This window comes from Pleurodeles waltl, chromosome 6, assembly GCF_031143425.1.
Source record: "Pleurodeles waltl isolate 20211129_DDA chromosome 6, aPleWal1.hap1.20221129, whole genome shotgun sequence".
In the NCBI taxonomy this organism is placed as follows: domain Eukaryota; kingdom Metazoa; phylum Chordata; class Amphibia; order Caudata; family Salamandridae; genus Pleurodeles; species Pleurodeles waltl.
In genome coordinates, this window is record NC_090445.1 from 148806118 (window position 1) to 148827588 (window position 21471).

The following is a 21471-nucleotide window of genomic DNA, read 5'->3' on the forward strand; positions in this document are numbered from 1 at the left end:
GCAACACAAACCATATACTCCAAAAGTGGAATGCGAACCACGAATGGATCCCAAACCTATGTGACCTTGTAGAGGGTCGCTGGGACTATTAGAAAATAGTGAGAGTTAGAAAAATAACCCTCCCCAAGACCCTGAAAAGTGAGTGCAAAGTGCACTAAAGTTCCCCTAAGGACAAAGAAGTCGTGTTAGAGGAATAATGCAGGAAAGACACAAACCAGCAATGCAACAACTGTGGATTTCCAATCTAGGGTACCTGTGGAACAAGGGGACCAAGTCCAAAAGTCACAAGCAAGTCGGAGATGGGCAGATGCCCAGGAAATGCCAGCTGCGGGTGCAAAGAAGCTTCTACTGGACAGAAGAAGCTGAGGTTTCTGCAGGAACGAAAAGGACTAGAGACTTCCCCTTTGGTGGACGGATCCCGCTCGCCGTGGAGAGTCGTGCAGAAGTGTTTTCCCGCCGAAAGAACGCCAACAAGCCTTGCTAGCTGCAAATCGTGCGGTTAGCGTTTTTGGACGCTGCTGAGGCCCAGGAGGGACCAGGAGGTCGCAAATTGGACCAGCAGAGAGAGGGAACGTCAAGCAAGACAAGGAGCCCTCTCTGAAGCAGGTAGCACCCGGAGAAGTGCCAGAAACAGGCACTACGAGGATGCGTGAAACGGTGCTCGCCGAAGTTGCACAAAGGAGTCCCACGTCGCCGGAGACCAACTTAGAAAGTCGTGCAATGCAGGTTAGAGTGCCGTGGACCCAGGCTTGGCTGTGCACAAAGGATTTCCGCCGGAAGTGCACAGGGGCCGGAGTAGCTGCAAAAGTCGCGGTTCCCAGCAATGCAGCCCAGCGAGGTGAGGCAAGGACTTACCTCCACCAAACTTGGACTGAAGAGTCACTGGACTGTGGGGGTCACTTGGACAGAGTCGCTGGATTCGAGGGACCTCGCTCGTCGTGCTGAGAGGAGACCCAAGGGACCGGTAATGCAGCTTTTTGGTGCCTGCGGTTGCAGGGGGAAGATTCCGTCGACCCACGGGAGATTTCTTCGGAGCTTCTGGTGCAGAGAGGAGGCAGGCTACCCCCACAGCATGCACAAGCAGGAAAACAGTCGAGAAGGCGGCAGGATCAGCGTTACAGAGTTGCAGTAGTCGTCTTTGCTACTATGTTGCAGTTTTGCAGGCTTCCAGCGCGGTCAGCAGTCGATTCCTTATCAGAAGGTGAAGAGAGAGATGCAGAGGAACTCGGCTGAGCTCATGCATTCGTTATCTGAAGTTTCCCCAGAGACAGAGACCCTAAATAGCCAGAAAAGAGGTTTGGCTACTTAGGAGAGAGGATAGGCTAGCAACACCTGAAGGAGCCTATCACAAGGAGTCTCTGACGTCACCTGGTGGCACTGGCCACTCAGAGCAGTCCAGTGTACCAGCAGCACCTCCGTTTCCAAGATGGCAGAGGTCTGGAGCACACTGGAGGAGAGCTGGACACCTCCCAGGGGAGGTGCAGGTCAGGGGAGTGGTCACTCCCCTTTCCTTTGTCCAGTTTCGCGCCAGAGCAGGGCTAAGGGGTCCCCTGAACCAGTGTAGACTGGCTTATGCAGAATTGGGCACATCTGTGCCCAAAAAAGCATTTCCAGAGGCTGGGGGAGGCTACTCCTCCCCTGCCTTCACACCATTTTCCAAAGGGAGAGGGTGTCACACCCTCTCTCAGAGGAAGTTCTTTGTTCTGCCATCCTGGGCCAGGCCTGGCTGGACCCCAGGAGGGCAGATGCCTGTCTGAGGGGTTGGCAGCAGCAGCATCTGCAGTGAAACCCCAGGAAGGGCAGTTTGGCAGTACCAGGGTCTGTGCTACAGACCACTGGGATCATGGGATTGTGCCAACTATGCCAGGATGGCATAGAGGGGGCAATTCCATGATCATAGACATGTTACATGGCCATATTCAGAGTTACCATTGTGAAGCTACATATAGGTAGTGACCTATATGTAGTGCACGCGTGTAATGGTATCCCCGCACTCACAAAGTTCAGGGAATTGGCTCTGAACAATGTGGGGGCACCTTGGCTAGTGCCAGGGTGCCCTCACACTAAGTAACTTTGCACCTAACCTTTACCAGGTAAAGGTTAGACATAGGTGACTTATAAGTTACTTAGGTGCAGTGTAAAATGGCTGTGAAATAACGTGGACGTTATTTCACTCAGGCTGCAGTGGCAGGCCTGTGTAAGAATTTTCAGAGCTCCCTATGGGTGGCAAAAGAAATGCTGCAGCCCATAGGGATCTCCTGGAACCCCAATACCCTGGGTACCTCAGTACCATATACTAGGGAATTATAAGGGTGTTCCAGTAAGCCAATGTAAATTGGTAAAAATGGTCACTAGCCTGTTAGTGACAATTTGGAAAGAAATGAGAGAGCATAACCACTGAGGTTCTGGTTAGCAGAGCCTCGGTGAGACAGTTAGGCACCACACAGGGAACACACACATATAGGCCACAAACTTATGAGCACTGGGGTCCTGACTAGCAGGGTCCCAGTGACACATACCAAACATACTGAAAACATAGGGTTTTCACTATGAGCACTGGGCCCTGGCAAGCAGGATACCAGTGAGACAGTGAAAACACCCTGACATACACTCACAAACAGGCCCAAAGTGGGGGTAACAAGGCTAGAAAGAGGCTACTTTCTCACACTACAGGTGTTAGAAACTATGGCATACTACAAATTTGAATTGTCCCAGGGTACTAGTGGATTTAGGTCTGTAAGATGTGATTAGCTGTGTCCTCTAGCTCTACTAGAATGTCACAACAGAGATGAGACATAGAAGTGACAGCACATTTAGGCTTCTAAAGATTCCCAACGGCATGCACCAACCCTTCAGGTGGCAAGGAAATACCATTCAGTTACAGACATTTGAAGTTATCAGCTATAAAAAAGGATATTAGATCGTGGCGAAAATAGGGCCTGGTCTCACCTGTACAAACAAAGGAATGGTGTTATGCCTGTGGATGTCCATTCTGTTTAATGGGTCGCGTGCAAGAATGTGCAGGGCTCCTGTGCATCCTTCCACTATCTCTTCCATTTTAACGCCATCCTATTTAAAGAAAAGGAGATAAGCAATATGAATTAATCAAGAGACTCACTTTAGCTATCCACATTCCTTTAGAAGTCATAGAAAGACCCTGTTTTAAGAACCAACTTCCAGAACAATTTATAAAGGCTCAATAGGAAAGACCACTCACAACAGACCCAGAACAACACATTCTATCCCCCAGACAGATTTGTTAACTCTGCCACTGAGTACACTATCCACAGAAGGGCTGTAGGAAGAACAAAAATGCCAATCATCTACCAAGTGGATCTTCCTTTCCACGTCCCTGGAAGAAAAACACAATCACACAGATGAATCAGCCTTTACAACTGCAACATCCAAACCATCAAACGCCACTTGCACACACTCAGATAATGTTTTCCCCGGTCTCCATTATGCCACATTTTTAGTACATGAGGTAATGTAAGCTTGTAGAAAGAGGACAGAGACTGAAGCGACTGCAACACAGGCTTTCTGGGAAAATATAGTAATTCTATGTCACTATGCAAATCACCCCAAAGCTTCACTCAAAAGGTGAAGCATATAGCAGTTTCAAATTACGAAAATACTGAATATTTAGTCACCAGGCAAAAACTTTTACTATCTTAGATATTTTAGTAGTGACTGATAGATATTCCCTGTTAAAAATCTCAAAGACTTGATTCTACTGACTGAATATTCAAGATGAAATACACACTAGTAGTTTTGCAACACATTCAGATAAGCAAACTGATGTCCTGGCAGGCCTGTCCTCATAAGAATTAGTTACTTTGGGGATTATCGTAAATTTTCTGTGACGTGGATACAACTTCTGTGAACAGCACAAAATCTGGAACTTGTGAAGAGAGTTATCTTTAGACTACATCCGGACTTCACTTTCTTTCTCTGAAAAACTGTTTCCAAAAACGTATTTGTAATGATGTCAAAACAGGAAAAAGCCCTGCTCCAGTGTACTGCTCGGCCAGACAATGTTTTTGAGATGTGATCAGCTGCATCTTTAAAGGCTACTATGTTTCGCTCTGTACGCCTGGTTAAATGTCATGGCACGACTGATCACTTTCCACAAAGCTCACACGTATTGTTTTACCCCAAAAAGCCCCTGTCTCTCCAGCTCAGTCCATATGCGCAGCTACCAAGTAAGCAGACTGCTCACATACCGACAGTCAAAGTTCTAATTTCCTTAGGCAGGAAAGACGCACATGCAAGTCATTTCAATACTGCACACAAAACGTTTCCTGTACATTATGACGTCCACCTACCCCACCCTGGTAATACTGGACACTCACTGTGTATGGTTGCTGTGTGCCTGCAGCGGCGTGTCGCTGAGCATCTTGGTGAGCTTTTACCAGCAGCTGGATTAGGCGAGGGATGACGCCAGCCTCTTGGAGAGGGGCGTGATTGGCTGGGCACAGTGCTAGATTGCGTATTAGACCAATAGTAGCCTAAATATTAAAAGGAGAGAAATTAAACACTGCAATAAAGAGATAGATAATCTTTGCATGAATTACATTTTTGATATGGAAAGTTTCCTGCCAGAAACAAAGAACTCTTAATTTCCCTTCATAACGGCTTAACAGAAGAATCGATGCATAGTTTGATCACTTATCAGTTAATGCTATGTTCAAATGAGCAATTCAACACCTGAAGGCACATCAGCCTCTTGATTTGATGCGTTTATCAAAAATGAGGCCCATGCAGCTGAACGCATCACCTTCCCTTAAAACATACATTTAGGTCAATAAAAAGCCACTATGGCACTTGCTGCATGCCAGGACATTAAACTAGGTGCAAGAGTGCTTTTCAGCATTTACCTTCACTAGCGGCCACTGATATGGTTGGTTAAGCAGCTTGACTATGGCAGGGATGCCATAGTGGAGACGCACAGAGTTCTGAGCCACTTCTGCCTCTGGGTGTCGGCTGGTAAGATGCCGCAATGCACAGACTGCAGGCTCCGTGATGTCCTCCTTGTCACTTGCTCTCAAGATGGTATGGATCAATGCTTCCACACCATTGCTCTGAGTCACCAGGGTCTTGTTCTTACTGTTGTTGCAAGTCAGGTTGGAGAGCGTACCGGTGGCACAAGTGAGTACATTGACGTCATCAGAGCTCAGCTGGCTGACTAGGATTTTTAGAACATTGTCTAAGCCCTCCTAAGTATACACGTGAAAAAGGAAAGAACGATAAATAACAATGTGTTAAGAACTCCTAGATTTTAGATTCCTTTGTCTTTAACATGAGCATGGCTTGGAAAGCCCACTGGTATGACAAAAAAAATAATCCATCAGAGAGTTTGTGCAACACATCAAATATGAACATTCATTATTTAAATGGGAGAGAAATGACCTCACCTGCTTGGTGGCCACATCAGAAAGATTTCTCAAGGTCCAGAGGCAGTTCTGTACAAGTCTTGGGCTGGAGCTAGTCAGATGCTTCCCCAGAGCCTGCATACCACCTGTCAATTACACCACCATCATCAATCCAACATCAAACATTAGTAATCTGAGTCATAGCGCAGTCGCCGCTGCTAGAAGCTACAACCTGTTATTTGTTCAAGGCCACTACTCATTTCTTTAAACTGACAATGCTCACTCAAGCTGCATGATCAAAAGATCACAATCTGGAGCAACTGTCTGAGGGACACCAAAAGTTAACGAAATGTATTGTTACACTTTCTGTTGCTTTAATGCCATTAAAGACCTGGAATGGGCAAGGGTATTCATGAAAGGAGGAAATGAAAGCGGAGATAAAGGAGTTAAACTTCCAAGCATGCTGATCATGCTGCAGTCAGTTCATCAGTTTAAAATGTGATTAAAGTTTTGAATACCTGCACTTCTGGGGGACAGAAAATTAAAATACAGTACAATCCAGATGGGGTTTCTCAACCTTATTAGGTCAATAGCCTTTTACATAGTAAGAATGAGCAAACTTAAATCTAATAGCTGCTTGACAAACTCTTTTGCAGACTCTGAAGAAATTCTCAGTATAATTATAGATTCTCAGTTATCTGTCCTCCAACTATAAATAATTGTATAACAAAGAAGTTAAATATGAAGGTCGCAGATCCTACAGATATGAAACTAGAACAGAAACAGATCGAAAGTAAAATGTAAGTTTTTTTAAACTCTTGCAATTGAGGAAAATCTGAAGCAACACTCTTAGAATAGGAAGGACGCTCTCACTTGTTAGAGCTCTCAAAATAGTCTGTCTAGATAAGGTGAAGTGAATTCAGCCAAGGCTTTCCCTTTATCAAGAGCATTCTAATGAAATGCAAGCTGAAAGGAGATGGTCACGTGCCAACAGCTCAGTGGACGAATGCAGCAGAGAATGGGAAGCCCACTGGCTTTCTGTAAAGAGTATTAAAAAGCAGCCTTCAACATAACAGTTTCAGGAAAAGAATTGTGTCATTTTGTGTCCAAGAACGCTCTGCACTGTCTGACGTTCATATCACTATCAAAATGAGAAGCAAAATCATCCCTCACCAGCAGTGCTTGATCCCTTCTCTCTCCATCTACCTCCCTGTAGCCTAACTTTGATTATACCATTTTTAATGACAAATACGGAGTCCACTCTGAGTGGAGGCAAAAGGAGGTGATTGGGCCGAGATCCTTATGGAACTGCTGGAACATTAAAAACTATCTCACCAAGACACTCATCATGCAGTATTACCCATGAACAACAGCTTAGAATTGGAACTACCACCCTTTAAAAGGACACAGGAGTACAAAAATGTTTTTCCAAGTGGCGAGACCGAGCTTTAAGGCCTTATGTGTTAAAAGAATTAATAAATGATACAAGACCGTGCCGTTCAAGGTCCAGACCTACTCACCAGCCTCTACGATAGCCGGCTTATTGCTAGGACACACAGACAACACTTTCAGCACACGGCTAGTAGTCCACAGCAGTTTCTCATAGTTGTAGTTTCGCATGATCTGCACAAGTGCTTGAGGTCCTCCATTGGCCAAAATAATCAGCTGAAGGGTTAAAAAAAAAAAAAAAAAAAAAAAAGTTTTCTTAACAACCATTACGTGAATTACAATAACAGGATTTACAATATAAAACTGCTATAAGCAACAACAGCAAAGCCCTTCTAGATTGGAAGATCAGAATGCCTATAGAAGATCAATTAGGACACCTAATAGTAGTCGTATTGCACTCCTACTGTCAACACAGTATGCAGCACTGCATTGCACAGTATAGCACAAAGTTGTACTTGCCAACATGAATCAGTGAAGTTAAGCAGTATGAAGATAAACGAAATGAGGTACACACCTAAAATGGTCTCCTAATTTGTATCTTCATTACAAAAAGCATATCATCAAAAACCCACGGTCCAAATATAAGAATGAAAACAATTGGACAAAAACAAACAAAACCACCAAAAATTTTTGTTTTGAGGAAGTGAAAAAGCTTCAGACAACCACTGTGTCCCTACCTTGCTCTCCTGGTTTCCATAAGCAAGCAGCTGAAGACAGTCTGTTGTTATCGCTAGGAACTTGGGATTGTTTTTGTTCAGCAATGGGACCATCTTCTGGAGGCCGTCGGCTAAGCGTACGGCCATCTTGGCTCCTTCTTGGTACAGCAGCAAGTTGTGGAGAGTGGTGATTGCATAGAAAAGCACCGACTCCACAGGGGAGCTGAAAGAAAAACACCCATCTTAATGGAGACGCGTGTTCAGATGCTTCCTGACCAGCATTCAAAAGAACACTTCCATGAGTAATAAACACAGCAAAGCTATACAATTAATGTAGTACTAGTGCATGACAAACTAGCCAAAGGAGCTTACAATGACGGATGAAGTCAAACAAAGATTCAATAAAGGGACAATCGCTAGTCTGTAGGACATATCAATTGTGTTAACGCTAGACAAATACAACTTAATGATAAACCGATTAGCCCAGCCTTCCCCCATTTCCAAAATAAGCACATATAAGGGATGCTCAAACATATAGAGTGGCTACATAGTGGTAATAACACTAAAAGGCACAGGAACACTGACATCCCTTTTATAGTAAAACTTACATCAAGAGGGAACAAAAAGCATATTTGGGAATGGAAAGAAGTGCAAGAATGTTTTTAATTGTATGTGTAATTACATCATCTTGAAATCATACTAAATACTAATAAGTAGTGGGAAAGCCAACAGGTCTGGACTAGGCGAGCTATTGGCTTTTGTCAATGTTTTTAGCCACACTGTGTACAGTAGTGTCGCTGCTGTGCAGACTGGCTGAAAATGATCAAGAACACCAAAGACTGCTGTGATAGGACCAGCGCTGACAGAGTCATAGCGATTGTTTTCGTGATTGGTGGGGGCAGGAGGGAGGGCTAGGTAGGAGGCTCCATCCAGTAGCAAGAGAGGGTGCGTGGGACGAGGGCAACACGTGCAATGGCAAGTCTATGGAAAAAAGCTCTAAGACACGTCATACAGGTTTTGTATTGTGGGGCAGAATTCAACAGGGAGAGTGCGGGAAGCAACATAAACAGCAGGGTGAGAGGCAACAGAGGGGTGGGAGGGGATGAGGGGCAATACAGAGTGATTAAAAGGCAATGGATGGAACCTGTGGGAGGAGAGCAAAGAGTGAGGGATGGAGGAAAGGGAGGTAACAGATGGAGGGAGCAGGCAGAAAACACGAAGGAAGGAAGTAGTACACAACAGTTGAAAAGCACACTCTTAATCAGCGGGTGGGGCAAGCCCTGCACAGGCAGTGGGTGCAGACAAGCAACAACACTGAAGGTAGGAGGGGGCAACCGACTTCACTGACAGCACACTGGGTCAGGCAACATGGACTCGAAGTCCTTCAACAAAATGAAATAAGTAGCTCCCAAAACGAGAGCGGAGGAAGGAAACAAGTACTTTGCTCCTGCCCCGGGGGAGCAAACCAATAATATCCAATGGGCAAGCTCTACACCCAGAAGATAACAAAAATGTCTTGCTAGGGACAACGCATGCACTTTCTCAGGCCAGACCTAAAATGGCTTTAAGCATCTTTACAAAAAGTCGTCTAACATTACTTAATTACATTAAAATACATTTAATGTTGACAGATCAATTCTTCAATTCCGGCGGCAAATGGGTCAAGTCACAAATACAAATTATTTTTAAAACTTGAGTAGGTCCAGTTTAGATTGCTCATTTTAGGACCTCAACAGAAGAGCACCCTGAATTTCCACAGTGGTTTTCCAAAGACAGGAGGGTACTCAGAGGTGTATATGGAAGACCTTATAGAATAGCAGTTAGACGACCAGTTGTCAACCACATAGCTGGAGGGTCTAAATTTGGAGGAAAAATATAAATTTATAATTTCAATTCAATTGCAGAAAGAAGTGTACATGTAAGCAAAACAAACTGCCTATCTGGTTCTGTCATTTTGAGTTCTGCATCAATCCTGCGTCAATTTTAATTTTGTAGCCCAACACTAGTAGTTACTGCCGCCTAAGCTACTTTATCTTTTCCATGAACTAAGTTCAAAACCGGATGTCTACGACTTATCAAGGTCGGCTGTTTCGCAGCACACCACATGCTTTGCATTTACAATGCTATTGGCATTATAATATGTCTGGAATATAGGAAACCTATACAGAAAACATTGACTGGGCTCAGAAGATTCTAATCTTGGCCTTGAGGAAGTCTTATTGACAAAACATATGTTGGCTGTATTCTCATTTGGAGTAGCTGGCATTCTCATCGGAGGCATATGAAAACGGACAAATTAAAATCTTCTTGATGGCCTGCATTATAGTGTTGTACGTTTCTGTATAAATATACGAAGGACTGGACCTTATGGTCTTTTTGGTGTGCCCTGGTACATCATTGTTCTTAACTTAAGTTGTTTTCAACCAATACTAATGCATCTGAAGTGGTTGGGTGTGGTACCGTTGATACATTGTAGCACATTATATGACTAATTTTGTTACAGACATATTGAAGGAAGTGTTAACCATATAGCACAGCCACTATTGTTTATGCAACATAACTGCCACGCAAGCTAATTGACAACACACAGAAGGGCTTCTTTAAGGGATCAACTTGGACATAAAATGTAATGCAATGTAATTTAAGGAATTGGTGTGCCAAAATGATCATGCCTCAAAAGGAAAGCAATACCACCGAAGCCTATGTCTTTTTATTACAGAAGCTCACTTAGGCCATATGCTCACTGCTTTTGTCCCAATCTTGTTATATGGGCACGGATTAGTAAAGAATTTGTAATCCTCAGCAAGCTTGAAGCGCCTGTATTCACTGCTTGCGTGTTTGGAGTTTAAGCTGTGTCCATTAAAACAGAGCCATTTGTTGCATGCTTCGAGGAGATGGAGGGTGGGACCTGGTAAGCAGAGAGTCAAATTATAGTAATCAAACCTTCCCTTGCATCCGTCAAACTCAATTTATGGATTTATGGGATTCTAAAAAAAAAATAAAAAAAAATGCAGTCTTGGGGATAGGAACCACTAGCACAAATCGGGTACAAAGCAAAAGCTTTATAAAGGATCCTTGATGCACTGTCTGGATGCAGAATTTTGAATCAACCCTTCAGTAAAACCCACAGACCACAATAATGTGTGCTGTGCTGTAGGTGCAGGAAAGGGCGTACATACACTCCACTGAGGATTGCTTAATAGGAACAGAGTATGTATAGGCACCTGGCAATGAATCACAAAGCCATTAGAAACATTATTCAATCAACAGAGACCTTTGGAGAGCGCCAGATATGTTAAGCAACTTCTGACCAGTTCAACTGTATTCTGAGCCCTGTCCATCTACTCAGCCATTTGGACACTTCGGTAGTGTCAATGTAAGCTGGAGAAGGAACAAGTGACAGCAACAATTTGAACCCAAGGGTTAACTAGCCACTTGAAAAAAAGTCGGCAGAGCTCTCAGTACTGTGGTGCAAGTTAAAGTCTACCCAACTCTAGAAAGACCCAAAGCCCACACTGCATGAAATGTCAGACATAAAAGGGAGCAGAATGCACTTTATTTATTCCAAAACATATTAAAAGTATCGTACAGAAATCTTCCTCTGGAGGACTGACTTCCGTAAATGCTCTAGACACTACCAAGTTAGATGTAGTTGGGGTTTAAAAGGACAATGCTTGAGAAAAGGTCCGTGTTTTGCAACATTAGGTCTAATCTGAGTCTTTGGAGGAGAGGTCTTCTATACAGATAGAGACTTACAACTCTCTTCACTAGCTCAAGGATTTAGGGGTGGCAACAGAACTACATTGTGATTGAGCACAGGATTTTTCTTCGATGTTAAATAGCTAATGCAAGTATATTTACAAGGATGTAAAGAGAATTTAAGAAGTGGCTTTGTAGCCTGAAGACAATGCACTGTTAACTCGAATAAAGGATAGTTCTGAGAAACGAGTGACTGTAGACTCAAATTCCACTTACAAGTTCGGCTGACAATCACTCACCAAAGACTGAGGGCCTGATTAAGAGTTTCAGGGTATTCCAAACTGTCCCCCAAACCCCGGATTATGCACAGCTCGGGATAACAGGTTTGTGAGTATTTGATGCATCTGATAACTAGTGGATGTGGTAAATTCATCAACCTTCCTTGGATCAAACCTGACTAAATTTATCAGGGGAAAAGCATACAGTATTTACCATTTAATGCACCAAACGCCACACGAAACACCAAAATCCATATGTTACTCCCCAATAACTCGCAACTGTTATTTAGCACAACTGATCAATAACACACCCAATGGAATTGTTATTTATAAGGAGCAATAAATAGCACCTAAATTTGTAATTAGGCTCTAAGAGAGGCCAGCAAGTACTGCTGCATCATTTGTTTGTAGTGACTTGGTTCCTTACAATTGGCTGAGACTTCACCTTACTAACTCTGCTACATATTACCGGGGCAGTAGTATGCCAGATTTTCAGATACTACAGTAAAAATTAACAAGAAAAATAGTACAACAGTTTAAACCATTTGCAATACATTAATATGCTTTTTTTCATTACAACTCATGGGTTTCAATCCTAGATTCACCTTACCACTAAAGGACAATCAGCTATTTATACGAAATAAGCTACCAAAGCGTGTGTATCGCCAACCCAGCCCGACCACTCGGATTCATTTATAGAAGATCCTCAAACTCAAGGGAAGCCTTACTGAGACAAGATCCCTTTTTAAGTGGGCACGGGGTCTATCATTTCAATTATGTTTCACAACTCAAAGAATGGAGATCCCAAGATACACACTGTCTTTGGGTGAAATACAGGCAGATAAAAAGTATTTCCCCCCCCCCCCCCCCTTTGTTTATAGCCTACATCTTAAGCTTAACTTAACCCTCATCACATTGCTCACACTAATCACTATGTATTCTGCTATACCTTCTGTCTGCAAGTTCAGGCTAAGCAGCCCCTGCAGAGAACAAACTCCTTTAAACATCTACGCAACACAAAAGAACATAATACCTGAGCATGCGCACAAGCGCTGGAATGCCTCCAGACTTGAAGATGGACAGGAGCCCTTCGCGATGGTGGGACAGATTGTGCAAGATGCTGGTGGTGCACCGGGCAGTATCCATATCCCCAGTGTTCTGCATAGTACGTACCACAGCAGCCACAATCTGAGGGGACTGCATAAGGGCACGACGAGAGGCCTCCTTCTTGGACAACTGGTTTACTATCATCGCAGCTTTGTTCACCACCACCTAAAGGTCCAGAGAAACAGCAAACTGGGATCAGAAAATTTGGAAGTTGGTTTGATCAAGTTTGAACAGGAACATATGGAAGCCTGTTTATTCACAGAATCTGATGATTTTAAGAGCAATATCTTTTCAATTAATTTTGAGGCAGGGAAGCAAGCCTAAAGCAACAAAGAATTAGGGCTTTATTAAGATCTTAGCGGATGGGATACTCCGTCGAAAACGTGACTGATATGCTGCCCGCCGTATTACAAGTTCCATAGGATATAATGGAACTTGTAATACTGCAGATGGGACATCTGTCAAGACTGTAATTAGACCCTTAGGGTAAAACCTTAAGGCATAAAAAGGTTAATGATTACTGCACCCTTAAAAAGGGCCTCAGCTCTGTAAAATCTACCACAACAGTCCATCTTATCCTTCACCCCTTACCAGAAATTAAATCCAGGGACAGGTATTCAGTAAAGCTACCACAATAGTTTTGTATCAACTGTTTTTGGACACCAACACAAACCAACGTTTACCTTGAAATTATATCCCAATGCACTCAATACACTGGGTATTTATTGACAACAAAATAAATAGACTGTGGTATAAAGCCTAGGCAAAGGAAAGCTGTGAACCATACGTTTCCACTGTAAAAGTGGCAATACTTATGGACAGGCCCAAAAAGGCAAACATTTGAGGCAAGTTCCAGTAAGCTCGGCTAAAGGAAGGGCTTGCCAGCTGCATGGTGAAGAACTTCTTTGTTTAGGCACCTGGGCACGACAGTCAGAGCTTAGTCAAACCTGCTGATAAAGCAGACATGGCCAAAATCACCATTTAAATTCCTACACAAATTAAAGTGAAGGTGGACACTTACCGGATCCTCATCGTTCAAGAGCTTTGAAAGCTCAGGAATAGCCCGCGTCGCAAGCTCTGCATCATCCTGATAGTTAATGAGATGAACAATGGCAGATTTCAACATCTGTGAGGGCTCTGCAAGCTTCTGTACATTGGTTTGTTGTCCATCCACCTGCGTAGTCAGAAGAAAGGATCGATCCTCTACAGTCTCAGGATACATGGCAGCTCGGACACGCTGTGCTCGTGTCAAGTTCAACTGGGATTCTAAATCTGAAGGAAAAAGATATTGGAATATATCAGTTGATTACTTTTTCCAAGCAGGGGGAGTGGGGAAAGAAAAAAAAAAAAAAAAAAAAAAAAAAGACTCTTTAAACCTGAAATTCTGAAAAATACACCAAGATCCATGTCGGTATTCTATACCTCTCCTTCTGCTCATTCTTGCCTTATGAGATGGCTGGAAAATGGAATGAGGAAGATGCAAGGGAGCTAGTTTAGTGTGGATGCACTAAATTACGTCAAGCTTTGACAAAATGGCACAAGCAGCTAATAGGGTCTGACCCACAGTTGATAACCTCTCAAAGTGTTATCACAACTGAAGCAGGAGAACAGCTTTCTTTCAATTCAAGGAAAGTGATGTGTACAGTTTCCCCTAAACTCAAAATCTGTAAAGGAAAAAAAGCAGAGTTCCTACATAATAAAAAACAAATCGCAGCTAAGAGGTGTGTTGAAGAATGCTCTAATAGTGTCTGTTTAAATTTGGTTAAAACTACAGATGCATGCAAATATAAATGTTTCTACTTTCTTCAGTGCTCTGCTCTTTAACAGGAATCACACTCACCCTGTAATGGGTACAAACTGGTCAAGAACCCAGAACAGGTAACTTGCAGGGTCACCTCTACACAGGCAGGTCACAACCTCGTAGGCATGCCCTGGGCAATCCATCAGCACACAGACATTCACCAGCTGCTGTAAGGACCTTAAGCCGGAGTGCAGATCACTAGATAGTAGGATTAAATTTGGAGTAAGTTTTGGTGCTTTTAGCAGTCACCCGCCTATTCTGTAGATATCGCCTTACAAATGTACGCATTCTTTAAAATCAGTGGCAAGGGACGCCTGACTCATGACCTGCTTCCAAATTGCAAGCTCTTTATTGGCCAGATTCTCAGCCAATGGGTTTGCAACGGTGAAAATAAAGGTTATTAAAAAGGTAAAAAATAATATTTCATAGCCCAATATACAGTCTGCTGAATTAGAAATCGGAGGTTCTGCTCTGTTTTCCTAATCTGTGTACTTGTAAAAGAACTGTGGCTGCCCTCTTTTAGAGAACGGACACACAAGGCTAAACAAATAATAATAAAAAATAAAAAAAATGCATAAACGTCTGAGTCCGAAACCTCTGCCTCCTGACCCCACTGCCCATTTGTCACACTCTAGGTTAAGCAATACATCCTTGATAAACTGAAAGAGCACAGAAATTACAGATGCTGATTAATGGTGAACCTGTTGAAGCTGGTATAACTGGCCAGACAATGAGGGTCGAAATCAACTAGCTATCCATCTAGGGATGCCGATTGATGCCCTCAAAGCACGAGTTGGTCCTACAGTTGACATAAGGTTGGTTGATGGACGATTAGTGCATGTATATTTTTTAAAAACAAACAAACAAAATCTATTTGCACAGGCATTGACCTGGACGAGAAGAGAGGCATTACCCATCAAAAATTCAGGATAGTACTTGGTCTTTGTAAGAGGTGCAAGAGGAGAAAACTGCATTCATTAGAAGATTTATTTTCGACTAGGAGCTTGAGAGAGACCAAGATCACTTAATCTGGAAAGAACCAGGAAAGTGAAAAGAAGACTGGAAGACTGTGTGCTTAGTTACTTAGCCATAGACACACTTTGCATTGCCTAGGTCCTCGCCCTTGAAAGAAAATAAGATACTTTTCAGAATGAACAAGTAAGTATTCTTGAAATCAATTCATGAGAGCCTAGAACCATAGTCACACAACGACATGGTCGAAAGCATGAACAAGACTCGTGTGTGTGTGTGTTGACTGCTCATTACATTAATTGCCTTTTGAGTCTCTGAGGGGCCCTGGTGCCAATATTCAACCCAGACGAGTACAACCCACATTTAGCCAGGACACTAGTGTCATTATCCTGCTGGCAACTGGATCTACACTTGTCCCAAGGTATTCTACCAGTCACCCCACGTTTGCCCACGCTAAACAGGAAAAAGAGTGGATGCGCCTTGCCACCCACATAAATTATTAAATGTACAGGGTACCAATGATGGTTATGTTTAAAAAAAAAAAAAAAAAACACTGCTTTTGTGCAGGTTTTAACAACTTACACGGGGCCTTGCCTAGCACCAGAGATGTCGTGCCAAAGCGGTCTATGGTGGTGACATGCTTTCAGTTGCCCAACAAATACAACCCTGCAGCCCAAGTCTAGACGGACATTGAAGTTTGAATCCCTTGTAAAGAACACTGCTGTAATTCTGAAGGAGGGTGGGCCTGCTTAGAGGATTGCTGGTGTGTCCGTGCTAAATGAAAAGGCCAAGGAAAAGGCAGCAAGATGCCCCCAGAATAGTGTAGGACCTTTAAGTTTATCCACCAATCACTCAACACTGAATTTGTTAAGTCGTATAAGCATGTGAGCAAAGAGCATAACTCCGATATAAAGTCCTGTCGAGTTGCTGTCTTAGTAATAAGACACCATGCCTTAAACAGCTGGCTATCGGCTCATTTCAGATGTTGATCGCAGACCCCCTGCAATCCAGATACTCATCGGCCTTCATCCGTTGAACACTGGTGACTGACTTCCACGAGTGGTTCCTCAATTATTCTGGGGTGTGCAACTGGTTAATTTTGAGTCAACGAGGTCGCCAAAAAGGGATGAGGTGAAGCCAGAAAGAAACGTGCTACGAAAACCTGGACCAACACGTACCTAGTGGTGGGTTCAAATTATAAGGAGACCCAGGCAGTTGGAAGCGTAGCCCAAATGAAGGGCCAAGCAGAGGAAAGACAAGCAGTGCAGTCTGAGCTCTATTCTAAAGCCCGAGACATTCGATGAAGGTGGCTGTGGACACCCGTATGCAGTTGCAGAACAAATGTAAACCAGGCTGCTGCTTTACAAAGCATGACCCAGGTAATTCAGACTCATTTCTTTTGTTGCTGCGGTACAGTGACCGTCAGCACTTTTAAATGCTGACACTACAAACGGATCAATGTGACAGAGCTCTAGGTCAAGCTGCATAGCAGGTGCCTGTCCAGACTAGAGAGCAAGAAAAAGGGAGCGTGAAAACACTGACACGGGAATGGAGGCTTGGCCACAATCACAAATTTAACAGGATAAGAGGCTGTTTCCAGTCCTGACAAGAGGTGGTGGATTTATGTGTACGCGATTATACATTTGCATACATTGCGTTTTCCGTCCCCATATGACTTGTGTTCTCTATCCGGTTGCTCAAATATTAAAGCTCACAGAAAATATTAAAACTACAAGACAGTACCGGTTACGTAAATATAGGGACATCTGGTGCCATCTCATATGGAACAACATATGAAAAGCCAGAAACAGCTGGAGCGAATATGTACTCAAAGTAAAAACTGTGCATAATTCACTAATACTTAACAAATTACTGCGGACACGGAGACATCTGCTTTGGATTTAGCAGATAAAGCAAGTCCTACCCAGCAGACTGGTCCCCCAAACCCCTAGTTGGTGCTTCGTATCAAAATAACAGCACTTGAAAAGACTCTGCTGGTGACCAATTGTTCAAATGAATAATTCTGGCGCCCATCAATGGTTGCCAGTGCATGCAGGTGTGCAGAAGTGTTGGGGGCAGGGGCCTTCCTGGAATCCCGCCATATGACTGTGGCTGGAAATAAAGGAGTCTTCACATGTTTGTGCTAGTTTCATACTTGTAACTTGTTTTGTATTGTCAAAAGCCATCCATAATTAAAACAGACTGACACCACAGGCTCTTCTCTAATCCACCAGGATGTGTTGCAGACAAGTTGCACATTTGTCGCACACAATATCAGAATCTGCGTTTCTCCAGTCATCCTGAGCATATCAAGTTACGTGCTGAAGTCATTATTTGCCCATCATTTGAAAGATTGCAGGGATTTTGTCTCATGATTACAGAAAAAAAAAACAATTCCTTACTACACTTCGTGGTGGCTGAGATCAAACTTTGATCCACAAGCCCATGCAGTTAAGTGTTAGCACCAGCTTCCGCAAGACTGGTAAACTCCGCAAATCTAGTCCTCCGAAGATGAATTCACAAGGCATGTGTGTTCTATTCTACGCTGCGAGGGAAAATAAAAACACTCACTCAACAGGTAGATCCTTAAAGGTAGGCTTTCAGGTCAGAGCGATGGGAGCAAAGTAACACTTCCATAACAGTGTGGGATCTGCAGGTGGGCTAGCCACTGAGGGTTTGAGCCAGATGCATTACCATGGACTCCAAGTTAACAATGAATGCACAAGCTGACAAATTCGCACAATCAAGCTCCATCATATTGAAGTCTCTGCAACACATCTTACCCCACCTCGTATTTCCACACAAGGTGCAGGCAACTACACTATTGTACTATCTAAACTGGATTATGCCAATGGCCTCTACCATGGATCATCTCTATTATGAAAAAATTACAACATATTCAGAACTCAGCTTTCAGGCTACTATAACACGTAAACCCACAACCCCAGATCTCCCCTTCCTTGAGCGCACTACACTGTTCACCAGCTGACAGAAGATCCACCTTCAAGCTGCTTTGTATCACCCTCAAAGCTTTACATGGAACAGGATAGCTTTTCATCAGAAGCAAAATAACCAAATACATTCAAAGAAACCTCCGCTGAAGATTAACGCCCTCGCCATTAAACACCACCTTGCAAGAAAAAGACTATAGGTGGTACATCCTTCTCTATTCAAGCAGCCAAACTATAAGCTCCACGGATAACTATCTTGTCTTCAGAAGACTACTCAAGAGTTGGCATTTTCCTTCATAACCAGCATATCCAAACAGCAATGGACTGCATATGCCTGTGTTGATACATATGCATAATCTGATTATGTGCATTATCTAGATATGAATAGTCCTTTAAGAAATATGTATAGTTACTATTTAATAATAAAATTACACATACTCTTTAAGCCTGTTTAACAAATATAAATATATATAGTGTGTATGCTTGTGTGCATTTGTGTATATACATATATGTGTATTCTATGCTTAACATGTGCATAGGTCGTTGCATAGCTCCTAGAAAAGTTTTTATATTAGATACTTATGAATCCCTGCTTTTTTATATCCCAATGAGCAAATGTTATCTTAACTATTTAACAGCAAGTATTTCACTACTGAAAAATTGAGGAAAGAAATAAATGTTAGAAAAGTACATTAACATCAAATATTACAAATCTTCAAAGTCTGTTTATACAACTTTACTTCTCATATTATTATACCCATTATGTTCCTTGCACATATTCACTATGTATTTACACATCTATTTCTTACACTAGTCCTACTGTACTACAGAAAAAAAATGTAAAAATGTAAAAAAGAAATAAAATATACTCTCTCGTAAGCTTTAGTGTCTCCCCGTCACCCTGGGTCTCTAAAAATCTATCCTCCAACCACACTAACTCATCCCAAACCCATTCTACTACTAGGATCTCCATAACAATCCTACTAAATTATCCCTCACTTATCTCACCTTTGACTCATCCAAAACCCCTTCTGCTACTATGATCGCCCTAACCCCTTTCTACAGACTACTCCATCTCTGCTTTATGCATTCCAAGCCTCATCCTATTACTGTAAACTCCCAATTAACACTTCTGGATTCTTCTCTTCTCTATCCCTCCTTTACTCTAGTCAATCCAACTAAAACTCACATATCCTCCGCTCAAATTAACTAATACTAATACTGTACTCCTATTTCCCTATATCAATCAACCACTAATTCCTCTTGGGTTCCAGAGTAGCGTGCTACTCGCCGAAAAGTGCTTCAACGCCTCGTCAGGGGTAGTAAGCGCTATATAAATTACAATTACAATTCTTTTAATTAACTCTAGTCCTGGAGATTCCACCTTTGTTAGTCCGGGGGTATTCCAGCACTGCTTCCTCCAATGCATTTTTACATGATGTTTGATGAACAATATACTTGCCAAACATTTACAGGGCTTCCTTTGTGTACGGGCTCTTAGAGCCAAGCCAGACTTCTGGATCGACTCTCCCAGTTAGGTCTAGCTTGAGTGAGAAACAACGGACACATGGAACGGATCTCTGAACCCACAGAGACAAACAAAGGTTCTGCCACAGAGAGCTGTGTGGCTGTCCAATTAATCCAGAAGCCTGTCTTCTAGTAAAACTTTTTACTGCTGCAGACCCCACTAAATCCAGAACATGTTCTGGTATGTAGGTTATCAGGACATTAAAGTTAACTTCCTTGCACAAAACCATAGTAATTCAGCAATTCTAGTTATGGTTAACTCAAGTAACTATAACTCATGCCCTAAGGCAACTATAACTTGCGCCCTCGCCATGCACTAATTACCCCAGATGTTACAGCACTAATGACTACTTTTATAACATCAATAAAAATACCAATGAAAAAATTAGCAGTCAAATCTTTGAAGAAAAAACAATGTCGTGGGCGGAAGTTAGTTACGTGAAATAACCAACTATACCTACTGAATTTTTATGGTTTTGCATGAGTAAAATAGAGTAATTTCAGAACATACATCTCCCTGTAACCTTTGTTTAAACCCATTTCTTTATTACAGGTGGCTAAAGACATCAAGCAGTGTGCAACATTAAACTGTCCTTTATACAGAGATTGTAGGAATAATTTTATATATATATACATATATATATATATATATACACACACACACACACACACACACACACATATATACATGCACACACACACACTGCTGCATATTCACATGCTATGCATAGCTCTTCCGGCATCTGGTGTTGGGGTCTGAGTGTTACAAGTTGTTTTTCTTCGAAGAAGTCTTTTCAGAGTGACTCCTCCTCTCGGTTACAGTGCGCATGGGCATCGACTCCATTGTTGGATTGTTTTCCCGCAAATGGTGAAGGAAGGAGTGAGAGCATAAGAATATAAAGAGATGTCCATACAAGTGTAAATATTTCTACATATGTACAAATGATAAAATTAGACGACTACAGGCTTCCGTGGAGGAGGGAGGGTACATGTGAATCTGCAGCGCTACATGCCACGAACAGATGTACACAGGGTAAGTGACATTTTCTATGTATAGACTACAAAGCAGTTAGTCCTCCCAAAAAATAGCAGTGGCTAGCCCGTAGGAGTTGAAGTTGTTTGAAATAGTGTTCTTAAGACAGTTTGGCCTGTTGCTGTGAGAAAATGTCAACACAATAGTGTTTTGGAAAGGTATGAGGAGTACACCATGTGGCAGCTTTGCATATATCAGCTACTGGTATGTTTCCAAAGAATGCCATTGACGCACCTTTCTTTCTTGTAGAATGTGCTCTAGGAGGGATCAAAAGTTGTCTTTTTGCCTTGATGTAGCGTGTTTGTATGCATATAACAATCCATCTTGCTAAGCCTTGTTTAGATAAAGGATTGCCTTTATGTGGTTGTTGAAAAGCAACAAAAAGTTTTGTTTTCCTAAAGTCTTTTGTTCTATCTATATGGTACATAAGAGCTCTTTTGAGATCTAGGGTATGAAGAACTTTTTCTGCAACCAAGTCTGTCTGTGGAAAGAAGACTGGCAATTCCACGGTTTGGTTGATGTGAAAAGAAGATACTACTTTTGGATTTGTCCTAAGTATGACTTTATGCTTGTGTACTTGGAAAAAAGGTTCCTCAATAGTGAAGACTTGTCTTTCACTAACTCTT

The 21471-nt window shown here is 42.5% G+C and overlaps 1 protein-coding gene across 1 annotated transcript in view; it reads right to left on the bottom strand.

Annotated features, from left to right (window-relative positions):
• Positions 1-21471, bottom strand: part of JUP (junction plakoglobin) — a 127230-nt gene that overhangs the window by 37229 nt on the left and 68530 nt on the right. The window contains exons 3-10 of the mRNA XM_069237656.1: positions 13583-13833; positions 12488-12726; positions 7499-7700; positions 6893-7037; positions 5415-5518; positions 4878-5216; positions 4353-4508; positions 2950-3069 (exon numbers count right to left, since the gene is read on the bottom strand). Coding sequence (XP_069093757.1) covers positions 2950-3069; positions 4353-4508; positions 4878-5216; positions 5415-5518; positions 6893-7037; positions 7499-7700; positions 12488-12726; positions 13583-13833 — 1556 coding nt within the window. The remainder of the gene's footprint in view (positions 1-2949; positions 3070-4352; positions 4509-4877; positions 5217-5414; positions 5519-6892; positions 7038-7498; positions 7701-12487; positions 12727-13582; positions 13834-21471) is intronic.